A 15,854-nucleotide genomic window follows, 5' to 3' on the forward strand; every position below is an offset into this window, starting at 1 on the left:
CCTCAGTTTGAAAATTGCCAACCTAGAGGACCCCTGCGTCACCCACCGGCCCTCCAGGTGGTACAGCCTGTATCAAAAGCCACATGCTCTGTCATTTGCATATTAACGCTTTCCTGACCACGGAAAAAGTGGCAATTTTCAAAGGATCCGTGCAAACGCTTTTATTTTCCTAACTAATTTGCGTATGGAGCAATATGTCACATAAAAATGTGGCTAATTAGTTGTTCTTTAAAAAAAAGTGAGGTTGGTATAATGTAGAAAAAAAGATTTAGAAATTTTAATTATTTAAAAATACAATGTACATGTGGAAGGCATATAATGCTGAGTCTTCTAGAACTATTCAAATTAAACGACGAATAGAAAAAATATATTGGGATATACAAAGTGTGCCCCACACCCATGGCTATTCTTCTCAAAGTTGGTGTACAGTAACTGGCATTGTCTGTTTTTGGTTTGTCGGAGAGTTGGCCTCCGTAACACGTGTGCTTTTCAACGAAGGAAGGCTCATATTGGTGAAACACAGATAGTACACCTCACATCCTTAGCAGAATGCTTTCTTCATGTTCTATTACCTTAATTTTGTCATAGCCTTGATTGCAGTTTCTTTATATTTAGCATTTTTGTCCTCGTTGGGAGCATAAAACGTGCACGCCGGCTCAGGACAGCATTGGAAATTATAGTAACGCTTACCGACAATCATCTGTTAAGCGATTCCTACAACATCATTTAAAGTGTCCCCAGAGCTCTTAAGGTCTAAGGAATGTGCCAGAATGCAGTTGGATTGCATAAATAATGCCATCTTTGCTACAAAGACAGATGCAAGCAGTTAGCCGTGTTAGACATGTGCAACCACCGTTCCCAAGACTATTTTTGACAGCCCGTCAGCTTGTGATAACGCTCAAACCCAAATTGAAACTGAAAGTGCAGTTCTTCGGCTGTCCACGAGATTGGGGAACATAATTCTCCGCACTAAATTTTATTTCTTGACTGCGCTTGAAAGCCATCGATCACCGGTGATCGATGGCCTATGGGCGCGGTCAGGATAGATAGGATGGATGAACGACCTAGTTGTACGTCCATCCTATGTGGACACTCTGCTGTGGAAGCATGCCTGTAAAGGCAGTGGCATCACTAGGGTCAGCGGCACAGTTTGTAAAACTAAAGCCATTGAAAACAGCGTCTGGAACCTCTCCAATTGGCCACCATCGCTGCCAACAGATGCCACAGACCGTCAGCGGCAGCCCCCTCCTGGCTCTGGTAGCAAACTTTACTGAGGTACTCCCTGAAAAGCTGCTGTAGTTGGGACTTTGAAATTGTTTTGTATCCCTATGTGGGGTGCTGACTTCTATTTTTGTGCATCTCATTCACTTTGTCTTTAGCTTGAAACTGACGTTTGCACCCCTTTTTGTTCCCCCAGGGCAAGAAGTTTGTGAGCTACTTGCTGACACGGGATGACACCATTGCACATGCTATCTTCAGGGCTGTGAAGAGCCACTTATGTGGATTAAGTTGGTAATTATCCCACTTTGCTTTTTTTTTCTTGTGAAGATTACTAGTTGAATATTTGTCACTAAAGGATTTATGTAGCATAACCTCAACCTAGGAGCTGTGCTTCTAAGGCTTTTAGAAAAATTCACAGGCCTTTATAAAAGGCAGGGCTGGGCAAAGATTCTTAAGGGGGGACACTGGCTAGAGATTTAACTTCTGAAATACTCAAGTGGTCGGAATGAAATTTGCAGGGGAGATTTAACATCAGATGTAGGTGTATTGTGCAAACTTTCAGCTCTGTAGGACAATTTTCCACACTTGCGTAAGATGCGCCACTCTTCGTTAAGAAATCTATGATATGCAAGGGAAGCTATTAAGCAGTGGGGGATGTGGGACTTTGAGCTATCTAGTTTTTATAACTCTAATGTAAATATTTCAGGAAAAGTTGAATATGAGATGCATATCTGTCCTATGTCAATTTTTGAAAACATAGTTCTTTCTTAATGAGGGCTTGAACTTGAAACAAAATAAAGTAGATAGCCTGATTCCCCTTTAAATTTCAGTTCAGAAAGTTCTTGATTGTGGTATCTAAATATGTACTTTTACTTTCAAACAAAAGATTCCTTCGTATGAAATTTGCAGCAAAAAGTGGAACTAAGGAAAATGCATTTAAGCATTGAACATAACTTTGTTACTGCTTCGCAATGTGTTTCAAATGTTTTATATCAACGTAACTATTTGGCATATGGTTGTCACATTTAAGGCCGGTTCTCACATGCAGCGAAGCGCTGATGTAGCGCTCCTCACGTGTCGTCAGCTACTTATCGTCTGCCATGAGCAACAGTTTTGGCGGTGCGATACAAAGCTGGTGAACGCTGCCGTCAGCACGCGCTTAGCGCGAGGTTAGCGCTATGCTTGTAGCGCTCCGCTGCATGTGTGAACAGGCCTTTAGTGTAAAGGCCTGTTCACACTCTTGCGACCGAGTACGACTGAGAGAGACCAGACCGGTTTTTAAGCCTCTTGAGATCTCTTAGACCAGCTCCGCGCTGCAGTGCATCCGGTTGTAAGAAGTCGCAAGAGGCTTAAAAACCGGTCTGGTCTTTCTCAGTCGTACTCGGTCGCAACAGTGTGAACGGCGCTTAAGGGTGTATAATTAGCTCCTAAAACTGAAGACCTCAAATTAAAAAAAAAAATGAATAAAAAAAATTAAATGTAGGCTTATCTTTTTTTTTTTAAGAAAACGTTTGGGATATACATTTATATTTGTTGTTTTTAGACATTTAGTAGATAATTCCACAAAGATGCCAAATGGGGCAAATTAACGAGCCAGACCAAGCAAAGGCAATAATATAAAAGTATGTTGTCAATAACACTTCTTTTTTTTAAACATCGAAAGTTTGTTTTTTGGGTGCCTTGAATCTGGAAAGACAAAAGTTGTTCCAAAATTCAATTAAAACTTCCAATGTATATTGAATTGGTAATGAATATATCGCAATTGCTTTCATTTTGAAACAGGTATCTGCTCTTCAAATTGCTTATTTGAGGTAGTTCAGGGTGTCACTAAATTGCCCTTTAAAGTATAGTTAGGTCCAATCACACCTAACTGTCATTGCATCTATGTTTACTTTGGGTTTTTGCTGTTTTCTGTCTTCCTTAGTGCCCATGTCCAAGCTTTGGCTCTGGTGTACCTGTCCGCTTGGAAGGCTGTAGCCTCTAAGCCACAATCCGAGGTAAGGGGGTTATAAATCCCCAGTACCATAGGCAGTTTCAATTAAGTGTTTGCTGACCGAGAGCTTTTGAGTTATTTCCGCATGGGCACTCTTTTGGGAATGCATTTGTGCACTTTTACATTTCTCAATTTTCTCTTATGTTTGTTAAGCAGCATATTTTGAAAGTAAGCATGCTTTTGTCAACTTGACCGAGTCTTCGTGAGAACCGTGTGATCGGGCTAAAGTGACCTTTGGATTGTTGAATCATGCAACATTACAGGTGTTGGAGCAAAGCATCCAGGACGTAATGCACATGGCCGTGAACGGACAGTATACTGCCGCTCAACATGACAGGCTTTTCAAGGTAGGTCTCTCGGTGCTGCTTAGAAGTAAGCTACAAACCAGATTCTAGTGATTGGCTAAATGTTTGGCTAGGAAAACTTTTTGGCACTGAATCTGCAGATTCGGCATTGCAAAGTATTTGTCAAGCTTGCCAAGATTCGTTCTTTCTTGTTGATTTTATTCTCGGTTCACTCTTCCCTTTGTAGTTTGAATGAACACATTAAATTAAAATTAGAGGTGTGCAAATATCAAAATCTTTCGAAGTGAAGCAAATCGAATAATAAAGGTTACGAATCGAAATAAATCAAATCTTTTAGAATATGAATAGTAGTTTTGAATAAGAGCATTTTTTAAAACAAATGTTTTCTATTGAATGTAAATGGAAGTACACAAGCGGAGGCGGGTCGGCAGGCTCATTTGGCTGGCCATAGCAGAGTTGGAGATGTGCAATCGCGCCGTGCAGCTGCACTGACTTTGCGCCATCTCTTTCCGTGTGCAATAGTTCTGCCGATTAGGGCGCCACAAAGAAGCAATAAATTTAGAATACAGTGTTTGTTTCTGATAAAAGTGAGCAAGTCTCACTTTTATCAGTGAAAAGGAGTAGAAATAAATAAAAGGAATACTGTCGAGACCGGCTATAACGAAGTCAACGAGAATCTGAAATCTTTTCGCTATATCCGCTATTTCGTTATAACTAGGGCTCCGCATTTTCGGTTTTTATTTTTTCGAAATTCGGCATACTTTTTTCGGTGTATATTTGTTTTTCGGTGAATGTTAAAGAAACACCATCGGACATCGGATCAGATGATTCTTGTAGCTCTGATATTTGTGATCACTCAAAGAATAATGGCACAAATACATTGAAAAAAACATTGACATATTATTTGGCAAATGTGTGAAACTGTAAAGAAAAAAAAAACAAGAAGGAACACAGAAGTACAAACAAGTCAGTGCCCAAAAAACATGAACCTTCACCTTCTGTGAATCAGGATTATTGAATCTTATTATAGTAAACACACATGTACTTTCCCAGGTTCTCATCGCTGATTCACGCTCATTCTTTCCCGTTAATGACCCTGGGCTTCGAGAATGCCTTCTCAACGTTAACACTGGGCACTGGCAGGCCGAGGAGATGAAGCGCTGCCTGAGCCAAAATCGGCTAATCAACCAAATGTGGCTATCAAAAGAGACGCGGTGCGACGTTTTGGAGCACGACATATTTTGTGTACTCACCAAACTCTGGCTGCAGATCTTGCATGAAGCGAAAAACCTTATAGTAGCCCACACCCTTAACTTTTTAGGACCAAGAAGGACCGATTACAGAAAGGGCAGAGATGTCCCGCGGAGGCCAATCCAAGACCTCTTTTGTTGCATGTCGAACCTTGGAAGAGGGCAATCATGAAGAGGTCACTCAATGTCGAACATTGCAACACCCTCTCTCCCCTCCCCCTTCCCCTGCCCATCTCGACGTGGCCATAAAAATCTAGCCATTTTCCGTTAAAACAGAATTTTAGAGAATGAATTCGGCATACTTTTATCAGTTTAAACCGAAAATGCCAAAATTACAAACTGACCTTTTTCGGTTAAAACCGAATTTCCGAAAAGGGATCCAGCATACTTCTATTGGTTTTTATCGGTTTACACCGAAAACCCGAAACCCTAGTTATAACCGACTTCGGTTAATGAAGTGCAAAAGGGAATGGGAAATCGTGATCGCTTCGCTGTAGCCTATATTTCGTTATAACCGACTTCGTTATAACCAGTCTCAACAGTACTGGCAAACTGATAAACCGGAAAATCAGGTGGAAAATAACATGAGCCAGATATCACCACAAGTCGAAGTCACGAAGTCAGCCGTAAATCGATATCCCTATCCATAGCATTTTGTCATTTGTGCTCACGACGATGCACGTGTCATTGCAAATCATAGTCCTTTATCAAATCTATCGCAACGTTTGCGCCACGACGACTTCGCCAACTCCGCAATCCAGACATCGTGGCAAGCAAAGGACGGATCGCGCTACCGTGTACATATAACTTCCTAGTGCTTCATACAAAAAAAAGGATCTTAGGTTGGCATTTTGGGGTTGCTAAGCTCAAAACCGTACTGCACAGTCCAAAAATAAAACTGGGAACTCGACCGCGAGGTGACACTAATCTGCGAGTTTTGCGTTATTCATAGTTTTTGAAGTATTTGAAGAACTCGAATACTTCCGAACAGCGAAAGTGCGAAGCCAATATAATCGAATTGCAAGCATTATTTGCGAAGCATTCGAAATTTTGAATATTCGCACACCCTTAATTAAAATCAATTGATAATGATATTATAGGGGGACTATAGGTGAGAGAGGAAGCAACCATCTACATGGACATTGAAGGCAGAGGAGAGCTACAGTATTTAAAAAAAAAAAAAGATGTAGTCATAAGTGCAACTACTTAATCTCGTATCTAATTGTACTTCTAATACATAGTTTTTTGCAATACATTTAATGGTGCTCTGCTAAGTGGATCTTGGCAAAGTATTTGTTTCATCCCCTACATTTCTCAGGTGGTCATCCCGAACTCCTTTCAAGCTGTCACGGAGAAAATTTTTGTTGGATTTATTTTACTCTTAACCATTGTACGATAACTGTTGTCATTTTATCTTATCAGTGTCGAAACACTTATCTTGATTGATATCTGAGGAGCCTCTCCTGGTCTTGCATCGAAGCAGTATAGCAGTGCTGAAGTATACACACCTTGCAAGCAGTAATGCACATTTAGTATATTCCGTTCACACCTAAACCGATGGTGCAGTGAAAGCCGCTCGTCGGACCAGTCGTACGTCGGTCTTTTGCTGCGCGATCACGCTCTTGCTCTCGCCCACAGGCAGAGAGTGGGAGCGGGTAAAAAAAGCAGTGATGGAAGTGATGCGCCATTTGTGCCAAATTGCACTGTGAACGAAAGTCTGGTGCATCATGCGCCAAAATGCCATTTTTGCTAAGATTTGTTTTACACCTGGTCCAAAATAGGCTTAAAGCAAAAAAAATAAAAAATTATGGTTTGGTTGACTTTAATATTCAGGGTATAGCAGAAGGAAAGAAAAATTGTGCAAATGTTAATTTTAGAGAGTCTCTACTCATTGTATAGTTTGTTTCGTCTCAGTTCAGAGCACAGTCAAAGGTTCGAACACATACAACCACCAACACACATGTAAAAGGCACAATTCAAGGGACATCCGCTGCACTTGATTGGTTTAGACAACGAAAGAACAAGTACAAGAAGATAGCTAATGTCATGATGTCGCGCTTTGATGCTGCGAATCAAGCGGCCAGAGCCGTCAATGCTGGCCACGAACCGCTCTGGCCGGTTGATGTCCTGGCTAGTTGATCGCCGATATCGTCTAAATTTCCTGACGATGTCGTCGATGTCAGGAGCTAAGAGTCTGGAGAAAACTTTGCAAAGTAGTAGGATTGCCGATTGCGGCTACTGTGATAATGCAGAACCAGGGTCATATGCCTGATAACTTGATTATCATGTCTGCCACATGCCCTCGTTCCGTGGCTGCAGAGTACCGTGACACCTGCGCCACTTGCATCAACCGTCGCCTCTCACCGAGGTGCATGCGTCGATCTTCACAGGTTTGCACCGGAGTGTTGGGAGCAGCGACTGACCTGGGGGAGCGCCTGGTTTAGTGCGATAGGCACGCAAATTATGCTCAGGGTTATTACAGGTCCAACCCCTTTGTCCTAATTGTAAGTTCATCTCTAATTTAAAAAAAAAAAGCGCCAAGAAATAGAGAAGAAAACAAGGGTCTATATCAGGGGTGGCCAAACCGCGGCTCGCGAGCCGCATGCGGCTCTTCGCAGGTCCAAGTGCGGCTCGCGGATCCCTCGTAAGGGGTCACCCCCCCCCCTTTCCGCGTTTCCACAAGGAGAAAAAAAGAATTTCAGAATAAAGCACACTGCAGCTTGCAGTTTGACAGCCTTGTACTCCCATACGTACAGTCTACAGTCTTGTGCCCCCATACGTACAGTCAGACTCTCAACAAAAGTTAAGTTTGCCCCCCCCCCCCCCCCCCCGCGGCTCTTAGAAGTTCCGTGGTTTCGATTGCGGCTCTTAGGCCAGGCCAGCCTGGCCACCCCTGGTCTATATATATATTTGAATGAATATGGAAGTCGCGGTAGTTTGTGTGCAGCTGTCGATCAAAAGAGAAACAAACTTTGACGTAACTCTGGTTCCTACGCCGCTAAGGAGCGATGTCGCCTTTAAAGCACAAGTGTAGGCTTTTATAATGTTTTGGCTGGTTGTCTTTGCAGTTTTATATTAGAGTCTTAAGTTTAGTATGTTCATTAAACTTATGGGACACATTTTTATTGGTAGACGGGTTAGTGGATATGCTGGTTCTTGCTGGCATTTTACAGAAATTCTATTTACAGGTTAAACAAACTGTCGAGTGTAAAGTAGAGAGGGGAGAGAGGATTTAATTCAATGAAGTGTTGCGCTACGATTCACCTTTCAACCATTTTTAATACTTATTGTAAATAAAACATACTCTGATTAGAGCCTTGCTTCAGAAAGCTGTGATCCTTTTATGCCCTATCTAGTTTTATCACAAACACTCTTAAGTAATATGCTCAAGTATAGAAGAGGAACCCTTGATCACTATCATAAACGGACTGATAGAGATGCAATCACTTTTTTATTTTTAAGTGATGTGCTAACAGATGTTGGCATCTACTCCAAAGGCATCAGTGGCTGCTCTTAACCAATATTTTGCTTGCTACGGAGCCTGTTACAAGAGGTTAAATGCCGCTTCCATCGCTGATAAAGGGAAGTGGTCGATTGTTTCGGCAAGCATGTAGCTTCCACTGGGGGCAAAGGGAGCATAGGGATTGTTTGGAAGAACTATTTACTTGGAAGCAGGCCCAAGGAACACATTCGGTTGCTTTCACCACCTCGACAATACCACAAGGTCATAGGACTTTCTTGTCTCATACCCTCGCATGTCGTAACCACTGCTCACGCATCATGAGCGGGTCGCTTCTATCATTGTTGTTCATCACCAATTATTTGTTGAAATTGCCGCAGAAAATATTAGAGTAGTACTGATTAGCGTGCATAAGGTGAGAAATCTTTTCCCTGTTCCCAAGATTCACTACACCTGTCTTTCAGTTTCTGGCCATCTTCCACAGCAAGCAGAAGGACAGGCACCTTTCTGCAATGCTGTGTCGAAACTACGAGCCCATTTTGTGGCGTGGACTCAAGGTAAAGAACGACCTTGTTTACTACTGGATCGAGAACGTCAGAAGGGGAGAAACAGAATGAGGAGTTTGATATGAGCTGGTCGAGCTGTCCTCTTTAAGCAGACCCACCTGCACCGCAAAGCATTCTGAGAACCGGCTGTAGAGAGAACCGGGTGACAGGGGCAAAATGGGCGAGGGTGCGAGATCAGGCGAGGAACAGCTCTGGCCTCTCTCTTTTCCCTCGCCCTTTCCAGTGTTGCATGATAGGTGCTGCGGCAGCAAAGACACTCCCTTGAGCTCGTTCGCTCGGTCTTGCCCTGTATAGCATCTGTGGTGCACGATAGGAGGAACTGCGTAGCACAAACCGCACACAGCGTGTACCTAGTTTTGTGCGAGACACGTTCTGCGCTTCCTGGTCTTCGTCAGCACAATCAAGCATGCGTACATATTTTATTCTTTCGGTGTCAGGCGCTGCATTACAGAGTGCGTGTAGCTGCTGCGAAGATTTTCTTCAACGTTTTCCCACTCCTGGAGAGTAGCCAGAAGTCCATGATGGAGGGGGAACTGAGGCGTGATTTTGGCTACATGCAGGTGAGAGCCCTTTGCCCCAAAACCCTGGTATCGTCTTCACTTACTGGCAATACTAGAGCGAGTCATAACTTTGGTGCATGGGTCCAACGAAGCATCTGCGTGAAAATGCCAGTTATGTTTCAGTTTCTTGCAGGCACTTTTTATGAGGCCAGGTGTCTCAGTAATCTCAAGGTAGACTTTTTTATCACCACATGTCTGAGTTGTAGCGGGATGCGGGGGAAATTGTGTGCTTTTGAGCAGTGAAGCTGATTCGCTACCTACTGCCTCGGGATCCTCATAGAACTGGCTGCGTTGTTTTGCACTGTTGAATTATCGCCTTCTACAGGGTGTCACAAAAGAAAATTTACAGGGTTTTTATTTCCACAAAAATAAACTAGGCATCGCCGAGCACTCATTCTCCACCCAAAGGTAGCGCTAGAGGTCACAACCAGATGTAAAAGTTTCAGCCCAATCCGATACCCTATTCAAAGGTTATAAGTGATTTCTTGAAAATTTCAGTGGGAAAATGGAGCCCATTTTCGCCTGTTTTCGGTTTCTGGTGCCCATAGAGCCCCATGTATTCGAAAACTTTGTCGGCCGCCATTTTCCCGTTGAAATTTTCAGAAAATCACATAACTTTTAAGTTATCGGATCGGGCTGAAACTTTGGCATCTGGTTGTAACCTCTAGCGCTACCTTTGGGTGGAGAATGAGTGCTCGGCGATGCCTAGTTTATTTTTGTGGAAATAAAAACCCTGTGAATTTTTTTTGTGACACCCTGTACATTGGTTGGTCAGACAGTAAAGGGAACACTTTGTTATCTGCAGACAACCTTTTCTAACTCTTTTCATGTGGATAGCTGAACAATTTAGAACAAACCACAACAGTAAGAAATAGACAAAGATACTACTGACTAGCAACTGTGCTCTAATAAAGGTTGTCTATAGACATAGTGTAATATCCTGAGTCATCGCCCACCCCACCTTTTCGGTCAATATCTATTTCCAAAAAGTCATTGCCCACCCCTTTAAATACCCCAACGCTGACTTTGTGATCTGCAAACTTCTTCTGCAAACGACTTTGAAGTCATATTGTATTTGTGCATGCAAAGAGAAAACAATGGCGATAACAGAATGAAAATTTGTTTTGCTTACAAAAATATTGCCCCGACGAAAAAGAAAAAAAAAGAAAAAAAGTCAGGAAGATAACACAAACACACAAGGTCAAAGTCTGTCTCCGCGGAAGTAAAGTTACCGGGAACCCATTTCTTCTCTTGGCACGTCATGACAATGGTTTTGCAATGTTTAAGACAAAGCCAACGGGTAAACGAAACTGCTGGAATGCCGCGCAGACGTTTGTAGTGTCCCATTTCGAGCTCCGTGTTTGTGGTGCCGTCCACGCCACGCAGCAACGCCGTTTTAAAAGGATAACTGCAGAGAAAAAAAAAATTTTCCTTTAAAAGCCGAATTGAGACGAGCATGTCGCAAAACAAATTTTCTGCAAAAAAAAGTTTTTTTAGCAATATTTACTCGGCAGGACATAATTTAGTCGGAGTCACAACCTCTCCACGTTTGAAACTCCCGCTGTTTCGACGTGCGCAAAGTGGCTGTTATACGTCACTCCGTGACGTATAACACCACTATGTGACGTATAATACCAACTTTGTGGCGCGCGATTTCAAACGGTCGAAATAGCCGCAAACTAAAATCAGTCTCGCACAATAAATATTGCTGTAAAAAATTCTGTTTTTGGCAGAAAAATTGTTTTGTGACATGCTTGTCCCAATTAGGCTGTTTAAAAATACGCTTTTTTCTTTGCAATTATCCTTTAACCCGCATTAATAGCACGGCGTGCACGAACCCACGCATTTATGCACCAAACCAGAAACGCCAAAGCATTTGCCAATGCGATCGCCGGCTTTCGTACTTTCCCAGCATCGCTCTTCGTCCATTCTTTGGTCTGCTCGCTCGCTCGCCCGTTGCATTTGCTTAAAGGGACACTGACAGGGTATTTATGCTCGCCGAGGTTTTTAGTTGTACGTGACATATGAGAGCTCAACTACCCAGAACAGAATCTGCGGCTCGAAATTCGGTTTCTTTCCGCCCGAAAACCGGCGATCAAGAACTGGCCGGTTCGAGTCTCGCTCACTCTCTTTTTCGCGGTCACGGGCCGTTTTCTAAGGTATCGATGCGACCACCAAATTTAATCAAAGTCGTGGGTCACTGAAGGCACACACTGAATATTAAAACCAGAAAAAAATATGAAACCCATTTTTTGTGGCTTCTAAAAAGCTGTAAATACTTTGTTTTAAAAAAAAAGTTCCACAGACAACCGGAAGCATTCTGTGCGTTCGTCGTTTCGCGTATCGTGGGACTCGCGGGGACGGCGATGGTAGCGAACGATGGGCGTGGGACCTCTATTTCAGAACTGTCGTTCGCGGTACCGGCGAATTCTGTCTACCGTTAAAAGAGAAATTTGGGACTGGTCAGAAATTGGTATTCATCCCGTACGACACGCCCGGCCACCAAGCCGATTTGCACGAAGACGTCGCCGAGCCGTCGCTCCCTTCTCGTGGCTGAAGACATCGCTCGCGCAAACGTCAAGCACGACGTGTCTACTTCGAGTTGAATATGCACGCGTACGATTTCTTTACTAGGTGCGAATGTCCCCAAAGCGTGGTGGCGTGGTGCTTCCCGACTTCGACCCGGGAGTGTTTTTGCTAGAGAAAAATCGACAGCAAACTTTCGAACTTACAGTTTACCGGCTGAATTATTACTAAGGAAAGAGTTCCACCAGAAAAGAGATGCTTCAGTAGCTCAGTGGGAAAGACGTCCGGTTTACACGCAATAGGACCGGGTTCGATCCCCCGTGAATTTTTTTTTTTTTTTTTTTCAAACATTTTTTGACGTTTACATATCTTTTTTTTTTTTTTTTTTTGTAATCATCACTGAAGAAACAAACAAAAAAATAACAAACAAATGTTGTGGACGATACTTCGCTGAATTAAATGGTATGGGATTTCCGTTTTGACACCTGCGAACTCAATGTAATCACTTTCCACAAAATGCAAGGAGCATATAAATCAGGTAGCGTCCGCTTTCCGAGGTGCCCGTATATGTTCTACAGGAATTGCAGCCAGCCATTGGTCCCGATCCCGTTGATCTTTCGGAAACTCTGTCGCACAATGCCACTTTTTTTCGGATGGAGGACATGTGAGCCAGCTCTTCACGCAACATCTTGGGTGTATTCTTTTCGAAGCCGATCATGGAAATTCACCACGGGCACTCACTACTCATCTCCAACTCCTCAATGTACAAAATAACTCATCTTGGAGTACAGAACAACGAACGGAACAAACATAACTGCAAAAGAATAGCACGGCGAGCAGTTCCCGCACGCCGCATGTCGTGTCGTCTGCTACGAAAAGAAAGAAAAAAAAAAAACAACGCACGGTCGGGTGTAGCCACGTGACTTCCGCCACTCACTCTCTTCTCTCCACTTCTCCGACCTCCGTCGGGTTTCGGTTTCGGTTTCGAGCAGTTGCGTCTTTTGGCTTTATTAAAAAAATACGCTACTCTGTTGCAAAATATTAATTGGGTAGTCCTCCGACACCATAATGAAGCGCCTGGCAAAAAATGAAAAAAAACTTTTGGGGGGTGTCAGTATCCCTTTAATGAAAAAACGGTTGAAGTGCAAGTGAGCTGGTGTAAGTTATACATGATGATTGAAAACCTGAGACTGTGGTTTGAAAAGCAGAAAATCGTGAGGTAGAAAGACAAAGGTACAAACAACGCCAGCGGCTGCTTAGTTTTTCTATTTTCTTGAGAACTTTTTAAAAAATGTTTAAACGAGGAGATTGTAGCGGTAACGTGCTTTCACAGAACAAACGTTCGCGCTGTATGCCAATTGGCGGTGTTCATGGCGCGTATGCAAGCAACGGTCTTCGCAGTAGTAAAACACTCTTTCATGAGCATTTTTTGTATAAAACAATAAAACTAATTTGAGTTTTGAGTTTAATGCATCTCTTCTGCAGCTGTGCTAGATACAAAAAAAAGGTGCTTTTTTTTGCTCAATTTGTTTTTTTTACTTTTTGTGCTCGCCCACTGAGACATGGCCGACCCCTTTTTTTTTAATGAATTTCAGGCGGCAGGGGGGTGGGTGATGACTCGGGATATTACGATAATGTTATTACTGAACATGTGACCCAACATCCACTGTCTTTCAAATCATCAATCTGTAACACACCTTTCCTCTCATTTGAGTTTTGGTCTAAATTGTTCAGGTGTCCACACCTTCAACCAACTAGCTCAACTTAAGCTAGTAAGGTTTTTCCTGAATTTTTTACTAGTTTTGAGCGCCTGTGTACAGTTGGCACTAAAAAAGACTAGCACGAGCGATCGACAATCTGAGCGAGGAAATGGCCACATGTGGTGTCGCGAAGACTGAGTAGAGCCGTCGGGCAAAGAGCCACTGCCCGGCCGTTTGCACCTTTCCTGCTGTATTTGCTTGACTGCAGCGCCACCTGTTTTGCTGGCTGGCAATGGCTTGTTTGTGCTAACCTTTTTAGTGCTTACTGTACATTGCTTGTAGATTGTTTAGAAGGCAATGACACATGCAGTATGGGGTATAAATTCATATGTGATATATATACCGTTAACAAATCTTATAAAAGAAGAATCTAGACTTGAGCATAAACATTCACAAAGGCACATTTGGGCATTTCTACAAAATTCTAGGCTAAAAAGAACCATAATTTAGAAGGTTGTTTGGCAATACTATAGAGAGACTATCTTAAAACAGTATCAAAACCCTCTCGCTTGTGGTTTGGGATCGAGCTTGTTTAATGAAAGGATTTGAACTACTATCGTCAGAACCCTGCCATTCTTCCCGGCTTCGAGATAAGATCTCCCATTCAAATCGGAAGCCTATTTTGTGCAATATGCACATCTACATTAAAAAAAAAAATATATGTATATATATATATACAGTAAACTTTCATTAATTCAACCTCGACGGGACCTTGAAATTTGGTCGAATTATCCGAATGATTGAATTAAAAAAAGGACAGAAAGACGGTTAAAATTAAACTTCCTTCTATTGTTCAAAGCACTCGCGGATGGTCTGCTGCCGTGTGCGCTTAAAACGCGTGTCCAAAAGCATGCTCTGGAGACCAGCATAACTAAACGTCACATCCTCAAAATATTACGTACAAAAAAACAAAAAAAAGACAAACAAAGTAAGTTTTACGAGCCGAGTTTGGCACCGAGCAGAAAGACCGTGGCAACAAAGAAAAATAACAAAAAAAAAAAGGAAAAGAGAATTTGCGCTTTCCAACGTGCAAGATGGACCGCACACGATGCTACAGAAAAGCGCTTTGAGGGCGCGCGCTGTCCTTGTGCCCGACCACGTGCTATGTTCTCCGCACTACTCCACGCCAGATTGGTAGCGCTGGCTCATGTCATTTGCTACGCTCCATCTCAACGGCGTAGAGGAGCAGGCGCATGTTTGCGCACGTTCGGTTTTGCAGCAAAGGGCCCGTGTTTCGCCGTACGTTGGTGGTTTTTCTGCCGTGGTGCCGTGCAATATGAGCCTGCGCGCATTCGCTCGGGACGAATTATCCGATGCGGAGTCGTCCCGAGTTTGAACTATCGAACTTTTCTTCCCATAGAAATGTATGGGCGTTCGCCGGGACTTTTGAACAGGATCGAATTAAACAAAAAGTCTAATTAACCGAAGTCAAACTAACGAAAGTTTACTGTATATATATATACATATATATATTTTAAGAAAAGAAAGGTGTGACTATCCCACTGCCCGAGGCCGACAGAAGCTGCCCATTTGAGAAAGTGCATACGGTGTCATCTGCAAAAAAGGGCAACGCCTTGACACATTGTGGTGCAACTGTCAATGTCAAAGTGAATGGTGGTGATAGCACCTCTTTCCCATTTCACAGGGCGAAGTGAAATTTGAAATACTGTGGTTTAATACACGTCAGGCTTTCTGTGGAACCAAGAGGTCTTATGATGGGGGGCCTTTCCAATAGATGGTGTCCTTTCATTTCAGTGCCTTCTGAAAGATCCATCTCCTGCTGTGAGGGTTGTGGCTGTCACTGGTGTCACCCGTTGCCTTTCCCACTTTTATGAGCTCTTCCCCAAGCGTGTGAGTTCATTTGCTTATATAAAGGCATAGTGCACTTGTGCTAAATGTAAATGTGGTTGTGTGAGATTCATTAGTTTTGAGCTGACAGCATCGTTCAGTGTCTGCTGCAGATACAGGTTACATATGCAGGAGATGTGGTGAATGGAGTAGGAGGAGACTAGAAAATATGAGAATACAAAAGATTAGCTTGTGGAGCTTGAAGTTACCACATTATACCCTTGGACAACTTTTTGCGGCTATGCAGTGAGAGCTGTGGGTGCACGTACACTTGTGCACCTTGAGTGCCCATCAAAGCTGTGCCCGCGAGTGTAAAGTGATTACTGTGGTTGAGTGTAACTGCAGTTTTAAGGGCGCCTGTGTAA

General features: G+C 43.0%; 1 protein-coding gene across 2 annotated transcripts in view; it reads left to right on the forward strand.

Moving 5' to 3' along the window:
- LOC8039605 (condensin-2 complex subunit G2) overlaps nt 1–15,854 on the forward strand; it is a 74,327-nt gene that overhangs the window by 23,161 nt on the left and 35,312 nt on the right. For both annotated transcript variants that reach the window (XM_029982593.3, XM_042293059.1), the window contains exons 6-11: nt 1,418–1,512; nt 3,146–3,218; nt 3,478–3,561; nt 8,694–8,786; nt 9,233–9,355; nt 15,397–15,492. In XM_029982593.3, coding sequence (XP_029838453.2) covers nt 1,418–1,512; nt 3,146–3,218; nt 3,478–3,561; nt 8,694–8,786; nt 9,233–9,355; nt 15,397–15,492 — 564 coding nt within the window. The remainder of the gene's footprint in view (nt 1–1,417; nt 1,513–3,145; nt 3,219–3,477; nt 3,562–8,693; nt 8,787–9,232; nt 9,356–15,396; nt 15,493–15,854) is intronic.

The sequence above is a fragment of the Ixodes scapularis genome, unplaced genomic scaffold (genome assembly GCF_016920785.2).
Source record: "Ixodes scapularis isolate PalLabHiFi unplaced genomic scaffold, ASM1692078v2 PGA_scaffold0__279_contigs__length_252992795, whole genome shotgun sequence".
Taxonomy (NCBI): Eukaryota; Metazoa; Arthropoda; class Arachnida; order Ixodida; family Ixodidae; genus Ixodes; species Ixodes scapularis.